At 37.9% G+C, this 13611-nt stretch overlaps 1 protein-coding gene across 4 annotated transcripts in view; it reads left to right on the plus strand.

Moving 5' to 3' along the window:
* The window catches only part of MFSD6 (major facilitator superfamily domain containing 6), a 64708-nt gene that overhangs the window by 46267 nt on the left and 4830 nt on the right, over positions 1 to 13611 (plus strand). For 3 of the 4 annotated variants that reach the window (XM_045806338.2, XM_045806340.2, XM_045806339.2), the window contains exons 3-4: positions 1289 to 1386; positions 12923 to 13084. In XM_045806338.2, coding sequence (XP_045662294.2) covers positions 1289 to 1386; positions 12923 to 13084 — 260 coding nt within the window. Of the gene's footprint in view, positions 1 to 817; positions 1203 to 1288; positions 1387 to 12922; positions 13085 to 13611 lie in introns of those variants that run through there. The other variant, XM_045806341.2, reaches the window with a different exon arrangement.

The following is a 13611-nucleotide window of genomic DNA, read 5'->3' on the forward strand; positions in this document are numbered from 1 at the left end:
AAGGACCCTAGTTGATGGATCTGTAGCTAGTCTGTTCAGGAAATTTTTTATAAAACAGGACTGAAACATACACTTTTTTCCTCAAAACATACCAGTACAAAGAACGTAATGTCCACAGAATATGATAACCCAGAAATTTTCAATACTGAAGCTCTCCTAAATCCCTTTTAATATCCATTTCCTATCCCATCTCTGCCCTTCAACCCTTTTTTGTCTTTCTCCCATCCTTCTATCCTATATTTGCAGTTAATACCAGCTGGATTCCTCAAGCTTTCCTTTCCTTGATTCAAGGTTGAGAAAAGAGAACAGTGTTTACTGGAATGATTTTAATATAAAAATGTAGTTGAGCAAGATTAGGAAAATACCACTGACTGTCCTATTGGCTTATTTCTTTTACCTTCGAGTTTTCATCCACTTGAATTTAGAAAAAAAGAAAAGCATTAAGATTAGGAAGATTAACAGAAAATGGAAAACAAACTAGAAAGAGAAATCCCTACCATCATGTTATGTTTTGTACAAAGCAGCAGCCACCATTTGCTTCCAAACCAGCTTATCCAGTTCAGAACGAGAAAGAATGTAACTTTATGCTTGGATGCACCACTTAGGCCTTTATTTATTTTGTTTTTCTCATAACTTTGGTGGTGCTGTTTGTGAGGGAGAAAGCAATGTTGATATATATTTATTAGTTTGGTCAGCATATGATATCATGGATTTATTTTTAAATAATGAAGATGTATCAGTTGAACTGATAGGAAAAAGTATTTGATTTCCAAATAGTTTATTATTCATCATTGGATGATAGTTTTTGATGACCTTGAGAGTCTCCTTACAAAACTCCTTGATGTCTTGGGTATTGCATGTGAGACCACGTTCATATTCACGTTCTCATTTTTATCCTGTCCTTGCCCCATCATAGTGAAGCAGCTATAATCCCAGGCATATTTACCCTACAGTCATCTGGAAGGAGTCCAGTAATGTCATTACAGATGGCAGTGTGCCCAGACTACCTTAAAAAAGCATTGGCTGTGCTACTAATTAAGTTTCAGGAAGGGTGATGTTCGCTTTTATATTAACAAGTGTTTTGAAAAGACTGACGGCAGATATGTTAGAAGCAGTTTTCTTATTCCTCAGAGTTCATGGTTGAATTTAGTTGTCCTTTAGCTTCCCGACTCCTAACTTTGAACACTGCTGGATGATGGATGGTGTGGACAGGAGAAAATATACGTACTATTTGCATGTTTTATGTTTCATACAGGGCCTCAACTTATTTCCTTTTTTTCTTTTAAAGGGTTCTTTACATTGGTCTGGCCTGCAATACAGCTCGCTATATTTATATTTCCTATCTGGAAAATGCCTGGACTGTTCTCCCCATGGAAGTTCTTCAAGGTAAGTTAACAGCTGGAATGAGAATTATTTTTCTACCTGACTGAGCTATGACTATGTAAAAGTTTAGTGGCCTTGAGCATCTGACTCTGAAAGGAAGGGCAGACCTACTGTTTTATACGATTTTGAAGTGGTTGTTAAGGAAGAGGTGACATCAGGGGGTTGGCTCTTCAGTTACGCTGAGTGTTCTGTGTTTGTTGAGCCAAACAAAGCTGGATTTGTCTCACACCCTTGTGATTAAACAAAGAAGAAGGAACTCTGGAATAAACTCCATGTACAACTGTTAAGCGTATACATCCAAAGGTAGTTTTAAGTATAAAAGGATTTATCTTTTAAAGACTTTGATGTTTTGGTGTTTGTAGGTTAACTGTACATATTAAAATAAGGTTGTCGTAATTATTCTGTTTCTTCAGTTTCTTTTATCACATCTAGTGATTTACAACTAAAGCTTTATAGTCAAGCTGTTATTTTCCCATGAACCTTTTAAATCTTTGCTCGAACATCCTGACCAGAGTTCCTCTCTTTGCTTCACTGGACTGTTTCCCTTCAATAGATAACTTTAAAAAAAATTTCTAGGGGGCTTTTGCCATGTGGCGTAGGAGCAATAAAAACCGGATTTCTATACAAAGCATGGCCACATTAGCTCATATAATTTAGACTATCTACTGAAGACCCTTGTTAACTGCTTGGCTGAACCATTTGGTGGCTGGCATAATGATTAAAGTAAAGGTTTAGGACAAGGTTATCAGAAGTGAGGTCTTCTGGGACGGCCCAGGCTACTAAATCATTAATTGTACTGAACAGTCTGTGATTGTATACAATTTAATTAGCTTTATAGACTGCCATTATCATTTTCCCTAAACCTGAGGATACAAATATAGCACAATCAACATAATTTCTCATCATGATGTCTAAAAGACTCATTATTATACATCTAAACAAAATGTACAAAATGCAAGCTCATTCATCAAATCCCATTGTGGCAATGAAAAAAATCTTATTGAAAGGAGATATAATTTTTATTCACATTATAATTATAAAATTAAAATATATACATACTCTAAAGGTGCTTTTCTCAGGCCTGATGCAATGGTATAATTGGTGAAAGGAGATTTTGTTTAAAATAGAAAATGGAAATTTGGTCTTATAATAAATTATTGTTTATAATAATTGGAACTCTGGAAGAGTCTTGAGGTAGAGCACGTCTCAGCATTGTGTCATTTAAGAATAACAAAGCACTAAATATGGACCGTAGGAAAGAACTGTGTAATAACAAGGTCAATGCAACACAGTTCTTAGGATTTCTCATCATTAGTCCTATTTTATGGGGCAGGATCCTTGCCTTACTTAACTGCTTTATTGTTGGTATAGCAGCGTGCAGACTCTGTATTAAAAAACAAACTCACTAACTGGTATGCCCACAGAAAAGAAAGGACATCATAATAATATATGCATACATATTTTTTCTCCTTTTAATTTAACATGAATTAGATGGAAAAGGACATAAATGACTCAAGAATTAAGAGAGCAAAAGAGAGAAGCTTTTTAAATGAAATGGATAAAGGAACAACAAAGGAATTTTATAAGAGGGGGAAAAAATAAATGCTGTTATGAATCAAAAAACTTTTTCCTGTTCATTTACCCAAGATAAATTAAATAACTACAAGAGTCAGGTAGCATGCTAGGAATGTCATAAATGCAATAAAATGTAATAAAAAATAATATATTAACTTAGGCCCCAAGGCCCCGCCATCTGTTGTGGAAGCTGGATGTGTAAACATAATTACTAGTGTGTTAGATGGAATCAGAAAAATGTGCCAGGTAACAGAGAAGCTTCTTGGAAGGAGCAGGGGATAGAATGATAAAGATATTACTGAAAGATTCCCCCCAGGAAATCACATATGAACTGGATTTTGAAGGCTGCCCAGGAATCCACTATGGCATAGAGAAAATGCCACAAAGCCATGTGCCAAAGCCAAGAAGTGGAAAGCAGAGTGGCAATGTCAGGGAAACAAAGTGTATGCCGTGGCCATAGTTAAATATTTATGGATACCTCAGGGCAATTATCCTAGCATTTCTGGAGTTGGCCATGTTTGAAATCCAAACAGGCATTTTGCTTCCCGTGGCAGGCTACAATTTATACCTCTATGGTTCATTTTCTTTTCCCCTGTGCCAGTAGAAATCTAGTTACTGATCTGAAGCAAGTAAAAGGGGCTATCTGTAAATACATAGAGTCTCCTTGTCTCATAGAGGACTCTGTGACCACTTCTAAGAGCTCTTTGTGTCTAAGACTGGAGGAGACAGTCTCATTCCTTGGGAGAAGTGAGTGTTAGTATGTTTCCATTGTACAATGAAAACAAAATCCCTTGCCTTTGTTAGACCCATACCCACCCCAGAGAAAACAGTGGATCACCCACGTGGAGTAAAATCCTGCATCACATGGACTGAAGAGGTTTGTTCTGCCAGTCTGGTTTCTTCCCCCTTTACAGATATTGTCCAAATGACTTTATAGTCTCTGTGCTTAAGGCAGCTCTACTTAGGGTATGGTAAAGACAAGGACTAATGATGACAAAACACTGATTTAATTACAGGACAAGCCCATGGTCATGATATAGATGCTCCTTAATTCCTTGACTAGAATTGTTACTGATGATTACCAAAGACCTAGTCTCAATGGGGTGGTGGCTGGGAAGTGGGATTTTGGCTCTCTTCAATGATCTTGACACTGAATAGTGCCCACTTCTATTCTTTGATTCCCAACCAGTGCCACACCAGATGGTCTTCTTTAAAAAAAAAGAGAGAGGTGAGGTCTGTCTCTTCATCCTGTTAGCCCTTGCTTCTTCCCCCAATACCACGAGAACTAGTACCACCTAGAGGGCAACTGAAGGGGAGGAGACAGGGATGTACTTTACTCCCTATCCTCCATTGCCTAGCTCGTCCTCTTTGAGTGATATGTAACCAACAGAGGAGGATCCCTTGTTATCCTTCATTCTTTGGAGCTCTTGATCATCATTTCAGCATTCATCTCCTTAGGTCATGTTGGTAATAATTAGCAAGTGAGATGGGGATGAAGTAAATTTCTTCCTCTCTGGGCCGCTAGGAAGGAGACTCTGCAGGTATCCATTTGGGGATCAAGGTAAGACTCCTGGATACTGTTGGGAATTGTAAGGATGTTTCTTTCCCACGATCTTCCTCACATTTAGTGGCCAGTATTCTTGCAAGCTTATGCTTTTAGCAGCCTGGCTACCATCTGCAGCAAACACGTTCTCTAGGCAACTGGCAGCACCATATAAAGAAGCAGAAGACATATTTCCTGCCCATAAGGAGCCTGCAATTTATTTTAAAAAGAGACAGGGAGTCTAAGTCCTGAAAGTATTGCTGGGTGAAGTAGAGGGGGTGTGAGCTTATATTTATTTGCAAGATCTCATTTTTAAAAACCCATAGCAATTTTCTCTATTACTTTTCTATAAGAAGCATTTAAACATTCATGGTTATGATGAGGTATATATACTTTACTATATATATAACAAGTCAAACCCAGATTTGTTATGCTCCTTCCTATGCGGATATTGGTTGTGAATCCTTACAAACTTTGAGACAAACGTGATCAAAATTATTCTTGCTATTAAAATGCATTTAAGGCAATTAGGGCCAGCCCAGGGCTGCTGTAACCAAAGTCCTTTTGAGGTACTTGACTGAATGGTCTGAGCACTGAGGGGTGAAAATGAGGTCTGTGTCAGGTCCTTCTCTGCAGGATGCTCAATCAGTGGGAGCTGGGTTAAGATTTTGATGAAAGATGGCTTTTTAGTGTCACCAGTAGGAGGGCTTGAACTGGTATTTATGAAGCTTTGCTCTTATTTAGTATGCCTGTTCAGCAAGTAAGGACCATGTTTTCCTTCCCCTTGTGTTCTGGAAGATCATAGAGACATTATGAAAGGGTTACTATGCAGTCCTTCTCTGATGGTGGAAATCCTAGACGTGATTCCAATCTGTTAGCATCCATATTGGAAATTTTCCGTCTGGCTTAACCCTTGAAACACAAGTAGCTTGCCACATGAATATGCAGGATAGACAAATGCTTCCAGGTTTAGCATTTCAGTTGATAAACTGGCGTATAAAAGTCACTGGTGCTGTTAAAATCATAGTTTTAATCATTTAGTTTTAATCAGAACAGTCTTAGAAATTGTAATAGAGCAGTTTTATTCTTTGTCACACCCTTGGTTTGTTTGCAGTTAAAAGGTTCTTATATACACTTTTCTTCAAAATAGGCATTATTTTGTCCATTTAAAATTCACATTAAATGTTTCTGCTTCAAGAATCCTGTTCTGGCAACTGCATTTCACACTGAGCTCTTCCTTTTCTGAAGTGTTCTCAGATTTATGGACTGATACACAGTTTAGCACTTAATTGCTACCCAATTATTTTACCAATACTAGTTTTACTTCCTTAGTTTTAACTCTTAAATGTGAAGACCATGCTTATGCTTTTTGAATTCTCCAAAGAAACATGCACATAGGAAGATATACTGTAACTGCTTATTGTATGATTTTATAGTCTCCTGCAAAATGTACTGTAATTATGTGTTCTAATTTTTAAAGCCCTTGAGTAATACAGAAAGTCCTATCTCAAAAATTTATAAATGTGTAAAGAAAATTTGAAAACTAAATCTGAAAGCTGAACCTTCAATATGATAACTTTTTTCCTAGGATATCATCCTTGTACATCTATAAAACATCAGTGGGTTTTTAATAATTTATTCATGTTCCCACCTCATTCTAGAAATTATATAAGACAACTTACCAAAATATGCAATAATCTACAAGCTATTAAGTGCTTAGGCTTGAATTAGACTGTCTTGTATTCCAGCTCCCCTACCTACAAACTAGGTGTTTTGGGGCAAGATACTTAAGTCTGAGTCTTAGATTCTTATGCTATAGAATAGACTGCTATGAGTATTAAATAAACTAATAATCCATGCAAAGTATTTAGCATATTAGCTGGTACATAGTTAGCCTTCAATAAATGTTAGATAATATAACAATGAAAGTAAAGTAAAAAATTATAAATAAAACTCAGGACCAAGGGCGATATAATGTAGAAGATCCTACTCTACGAGATGAAATTGCAGTTATGCATTAAAACCTGGCCATAAATGACTAGTCAGCGCACACTGTTCCTCAAGGTATCTTTGGGAAGTGAAATTTTTACTGTCTTTGATATGACAGCAGTTTTCACGTGAGGCTTGATATGGGGAAATACTGAGCATATAGCAGACTTTGTTGGCAACTCTTGACATCAAACAGTTTGGGTGGTGGTCTCCTAAAACTTCTTTTAAGGTATGCTGAGGGCATGGTGCCAGCAGGTAAAATTCACAAGGGCCTGTAAAACATTGTTGTATCAGTTACATACACACTTTTTTTTAACGCAACCCACGTCTTTTTTTTTCTTCTTGAACTTGTAAAGTGAAGTTTAGAAACTTACAGAAGCTTCATTTCCTCTGTTCATTTTTCCTCACACATGGGATTTGGAACTTTTCTCCAACCTTTCCCAGGGCCCCTTTTATCTCCAAATGCTTTCCTCCTCATCCCCCAACATGCGGACCACTGCCTGCTTAGTTTCAACATTCTTTTGCTCCTCTGCCGACATGTGTCAAGGCGCTGCGTATGTTTGTTCTCAGGGAGCTCAGTCTCTCTCTCTCAGATCAGTGCTGGCCCTTTTCACCCACTAGACTGTAAACTCCATGGTGGTTTAAGAGGTGTTTTGTACATTATCATATCTTCAAAGCAGAGCAGGGGCTCTGGCACACAGTCTGTGTGCTCATTAAGTCCTATTGAATGAATGCATGAAGGTGATTCTTGTAGTGCTATACGTTGGTGGATAGGGAGCTTTGGTGTTTAACAATAATTGTTGCGTGCCTTATATAAAGTCTCTTTCACTCAATGCACAGGTGCTTCATGAAGGTGGCTGCTAGGTCCACTGTTCTTCGTAGGGTTCTCTGCTATTTTTGGAATGTCCGTTGCTGTTGGTGGCCCTGACTTTAGCAGAGACACTGGGCTTGCTGTTTACCTGATGTTTCCTTTTCTTCATGGACACATAGTTGGATGCTATTTCCCAGCCTCCCCTGCAGTTAGATATGACCATTTGGCTAATTATTTCCAGTGGAATGTGAGCAGAAATGATAGTGTCACCTCTAAACCCAGACCATAATATTTTCCATGTGCCATCCTCTCCTCCCCCCTCTGCCACCTGGATATTGGTACCCAATATAACCAGGTGTTGAAGATAGCAGAGTCTCTGCAGCCTGGATCCCTGAATGACTGTATGGAGCACAGCTGCTACTCCTCTTGATTCATGCCCATTAGACTTCATATGAGCAAGAAAAACACAAAACATCTAATGTATGAAACTAAGATTCTAAGGTTTATCTGTTACAACAGCTATCATTACTTTAACATATAGAATGTTATGTTCTATTCTGTTTATTGTGAGCCCAATGGAGACTTTTCTTTTTTCTTTTCTTTTCTTTTTTTTTTTTTTTTGGAAAGAACAGTCTCTTTTCACTAGGTTGATCTTTCAGAAGCTTTTTTTTTTTTTTTTTTAATCCTAGCATTTGAGAGGTACCCTGAAGTAGTAACTGAAACGTATGCTTTGGTCCATCAATGCATAAGGTTTGTCACAACTGATTCAGTGTGCCAGTGCTATGGGAATACTTATGTTTTGTTTAGTGAGCATAAGTCAGTGGCAGAGCAAGAAAAACAAAACAAAAAATCCTAGTTCTCCAGTACTTTGTCAGTTCTTACCCCTCCCAGCCATTATGATGTGATTTCCTCAAGCCAAGCAGCATTTTACAAAAGAGCAGCTGTCTATTTGGGAAGAAAGGATTTTTTTTCTTGCTCATCCCTGTATACATTTATGGCAATAGAGTATTCTTCTGGGCCAAGACTGAACAATCTTGAAAATCATGTTACAGGATCAGATACCAATGCTGAATATTATACGGTAAAGAGTTATTTGGGACATAGAAAAAACTTGATAATATGTATGATGTGAGCTCTTTAGAGAAGAAGGAGAAGTAGGTAGTAAGACTATACTTCTTTTTCTTTTTTCGTAGCGAGAGCGTGAGTGGGGAGGGGCAGAGAAAAGGAGAGAAGGAATCCCAAGCAGGCTCCATGCTCAGCACAGAGCCCAGTGTGGAGCTTGATCTCACAACCCTGAGATCATGACCTGAACCGAAATCAAGAACTGGACACTTAACCAACTGAGCCACCCAGGCGCCCTGAATATACATTTTTTTAAATTGATAGATTGTTGGATATGTTTGATATTATCAAACAACCTCTTGAAGTAGATTGTTATATTTACTATATAATATTTTTAATAGTTGTTGTGAGGGTGTATAGTACTTAAGTTCTCAACTTATATACCTTAGGTTCAAATCCTGTTCTATCCTGTTGTCTGTGTGACTTTGGACAAGGCACTTTAATCTCTCTGTGCCTAGTTTCCTTTTTTGGAAAAGGAAGAAAAAAAATATTACTGAGAGGAATAAATGAGATAACCTATATAAAACAGCATAATTCCCAGTAAACTGCTATATTATTATTAATGAAAAAATTTAATGTTAGTCATAATTATTTCTCATGGTTCTTGATTATTCATATGTAGTGTATTCCCAAACAGTTAAGGTCTTGGTTGTAGGTACTGTGAAGCTATCTCTATGTTTCTGTTAGGCTTTGTAGGTAATCCTGAGGGGCCCCAGAAAAGGTAAGGAAAGACTGAGAAGCTAAGTTTCTGTGACCTATGTGGTCTTTGAGAGTCATTCATCAGCAGTTAACATACAGTGTTGAATCACCACTCAAACATACACATTCAGTTAATGCTCTGAATTGCTTTAAGGAATGTAGTTCCCAATTATCTAATTAGTCCCAAAAAGCAGTAAGGAAACTCTAGAAATCTGACTACAGAGAATCTTTTAAAACTGCCACATAATACTAGCCCCCAAATTCTAAGAATAGTTTAGAATCTTTAATAAGAATCCTGACTTAAGTCATCCTGCTGGAAGATGCTTTAATTATCTTAGAAGACTCAATGTTTTAGAAAACCTTTAGAATTTTGAAGAAAAAGAAAGAAAGAAACCCCATTACTGCTAGAACTATATTTGACCTGGAATTATATTTTTTGGTCACATAAATACATAGGCCCATCTTTGTCTACCTGTAAATCCAGCAATCGACTGCTCACACACAGACATACGATAGATTTGGCTTCACTATTAAAGGTAATTTATAATCATTTGATGCAGTTTCAGGTCTTTGATGATTCATCTTTAAGAACTGATTTCCACATCTATGTTGGATTTTACTAATCTAATTTTGAATACATTCACCTTATTTCTTGGACTATTTGAGTTTTTTCTTTAGTGTTGTTAATGAAGAAATATGTGTATCTGAAAAGAAATGGAATTAGCAGCATCTTTAATTATATAAAGGGAAATATTTAAACATATTTCCATTGTGTACTTTGTCAACATTTATAATTAAGACTCTAGGGGGCGCCTGGGTGGCTCAGTCAGTTGAGCTTCCAACTTCTGATTTCTGTGGTCATGATCTCAGAGTCCTGGGATCAAGCCCCTAGTCAGGCTCCACGCTTGGAGTTGGGGGGGCAGTCTGCTTGGATTCTCTTTCTCCCTCTCCCTTCCTCCCTGCTCGCTCGCTCTCTAAAATAAATAAATAAATCTTAAAAAAAAAATCTACCAGGAATTATTCAGCTCTGAGAAAGCTGGCATTATCTAAGGTATTACAATTGTTTAGTCAGATAAAGCAAATACTTTGACTTCGTGGAAATTAAGTATGCATAATATTCCTAATCTAGACCATTTTTCTAGTTAAAAAATAACCTAGTTGAAATGATTACTGAAACATATATAAACCTCACAAAAATTATTTTTATTATTTAACTATAGGGCATATATCTAACCTATCCAGTAAAAACAGTATTTATTCCATTATTGGATCCACTTAAGATCATCCCTGGTAATTTAATTGTATGCTAGACATTGTGAATTTTATGTTGTTGGGTGCTGGATATTTTTGTATTTCTATAAATATTCTTGAGCTTTGTACTGGGATACAAATAAATTACTTGGAAATAGTATGATCCTTTTGGGGTTTGCTTGTGAAGATTACTTAGGTGGGACCAGAGCAGTATTCAGACTAATTCCCATTCTTTCATAATACTAACACATGGCCCTTTTGAGTACTCTCCCAATCCCAGGAATCATGAGTTTTCCAGTTGGGTGGAAACAGGTACTATTCCTGGCCCTGTGTGGGTTCTGAGTCGTGTTTTCTGTAATGCTTGTGGATGGTTCTTTCCCTGGTTGTGGACAGTCGGTACCATGCTTTTGCTGCAGCACTCTGTGCTGAGCACGTGAGGGAAACCCCCTACAGATGCCCGTGGTTTCTCTCTGTAAGGCTCTCTCCTCTCTTGTACTCTGCCCTGGAACTCTAGCTGCTGTGGTCTCTCCAGACTGTCAGCTTCATCTTCTCAACTCAGTGGCTCTCCCTCTATGCCTTATAGATTTTAAACTCTAAAGCTCCTCATTTGTTTCCTATCAGTCAGAGATCACTGTCCTTAATTGTTGATGTCCAGTGTCTTGGGAACTATTGTTTCATATATTGTGTCCAATTTTTGATTATTTCAGAAGGAGGGCAAGTCCAGTCCATTATTCCACTTTGGTCAGAAGCAGACTAATGTCAGATTAAATCTTAATATTAATCTTTTAGTTTAATATTTCAAAATATAAGTTATGAGATGCTATTATCTCCAAATGAGATTATTTTTCAGGGAGCAAGCTCATGACTTAATCTAGGCAGAACCAGATGATTTCTTAACCCCTTCTAGCTATAACATCTGTTGTGGCAGTATCTTTTTATTACATTTAAAGCAGTGCTCTAATAAAGATTTAAATTCAGACAATGCACAGTTACTATTACAAAATTAGTTTTCATCTGTTATCCTTTCCTCCCTCCCAACAAATGATGAAAATATAACGAAACAGGTATCAAGGCACTATAAATGGTCTCTACACTTTTTTGGAAAACAAATTGGACTATATATTAAAAGTCATAAAAATTATTATATCTTTTGAATCAGTAACCTTATTTGTAGAATTATAGCCAAATAAATAATCTCAGATGTGTAAAAAGCTGTATCTCTAGAAATGTTAGTCATGGTGCTCATTATAATGGAAAAAAATGGAAATAATTTTGTCATAATAGGTGTCCAGTAAGGGGTTAAAACCCAAAATATATAAAGAACTCCTACAACTCAACAGCAAAAACCCCCAGATAACCCAGTTCAAAAATGGGCAAAGGAGGGGCGCCTGGGTAGCACAGCGGTTAAGCGTCTGCCTTCCGCTCAGGGCGTGATCCCGGCGTTATGGGATCGAGCCCCACATCAGGCTCCTCCGCTATGAGCCTGCTTCTTCCTCTCCCACTCCCCCTGCTTGTGTTCCCTCTCTCGCTGGCTGTCTCTATCTCTGTCAAATAAATAAATAAAATCTTTAAAAAAAAAAATGGGCAAAGGACTTGAACAGACATTTCTCCAAAGATGATGCATAAATGGCCAGTAAACATATAATAAGATGTTCAGCATCACTAGCCATTAGGGAATGCAAATCAAAACCACAATGACATACCACTTCATACCTGTTAGGAAAGCTACACATGAAAAATGACAAGTGCTGGGGAGGGTGTGGAGAAATTGGAACTAACTCTTGTGCATTTCTCAGGGGAATATAAAACGGTGTGGCAACTGTGGAAAGCAGGCAGTTCCTCAAGGTGTTGAACATAGTATTACCACCCTAGGACCTAGTAATTCCACTTCCAGGTGTACACACCAAACAACAGACAGCAGGCACTCAAGCAGATACTTAACACCCATACACGTAGCAGCAGTATTCACAATAGCCAAAAGGTGGAAACAACTGAAATGTCCATCAACAGCTGAATGAATAAAATGTGTTATATCCTTGCAAGACAATATAAAAAAAGAGGGGAATTCTGACACATGCTACAACTTGGATGACCTCTGGAGACATTATGCTAAGTGAATAAGCCAGACATCAGAGGACATGTACCAATTCCACTGATAAATGGTTCCACTTATATGAGGTACCCAGAGTAGTCAGATTCAGAGACAGAAAGTAGAATGGTGGTTTCTAGGACCTAAGTGGAGTTATTGTTTAATGGGTACAGAGTTTCAGTTTGGGATGATAAAAAAAAAATTCTGGAGATGGATGCCGTTTGCATACCACTCTGCACCTAATGCTACTGAACTATGCACTTACAAATGGTTAAGATAGTATATTTCATGTTATGCATATTTTACTGGAAATCAAGTGTATGTCTTTATTAAGTGTGTGTGTGTGTGTGTGTGTGTGTGTGTGTGTGTGTGTGTGTGTAATTAAGTAAATATTTTGCACTCCAAAAAAGAGTAACCTAAGGAACGCTCATCAGACACTCCCACTCTTCTTCCTCTCCAGGAGTGACGCACGCAGCCATCTGGGCAGCATGCATTTCTTACCTCAGTGCAGCTGTTCCCCCTGAGCTGAGGACATCTGCTCAGGGCATCCTGCAGGGCCTTCACTTGGGTTTGGGGAGAGGTTGTGGTGCCATGATCGGAGGAGTATTAGTCAATTATTTTGGTAAGAATGGCTTTCACTTTTTCCCTTTCTTCTTTGTTGAAAACTTACGAATTTTCAGCAACACCTCAGTAAACACTCAAATTATTACTGAAGATTGCTAGAAGCTAAACTCCAGTATTCATATTCTCTTTCTCACATTCATGGTAGTCATAATGGTAGAGCAGGGTGCTTAAGTCATTACGATGGTTAGAGCCAGCCCATAACTGTGCACACTTCTATGACAAACAGCCTAATGGGATGCTACACGATACCTCAAAGGAGCCAAACAAATGAATAAGCACATGTGCTTTGGTTTGAAGCAAGGTACCCTAAACCTGCTGATAATAATGCCAGAGGAAAAATTCATCACTGTTATTTCAGAAAAATCTAGCTATTTGCTGCCTTTGGTAATGTCACTACAACTCTGATAACACAATCTGTCTGCCCTGTCTGATCTCGCTTATCGGAAATACAAGGGGTGGGGTAGAGATGAAATTATCCTGCTCAAGGGATCTGGACTGCTCAGTCATCTGTGCAAGGTGGGCCCA

The sequence above is a fragment of the Ursus americanus genome, chromosome 1 (assembly GCF_024610735.1).
Source record: "Ursus americanus isolate L20-20 chromosome 1, mUrsAme1.1.p, whole genome shotgun sequence".
Lineage (NCBI taxonomy): Eukaryota > Metazoa > Chordata > Mammalia > Carnivora > Ursidae > Ursus > Ursus americanus.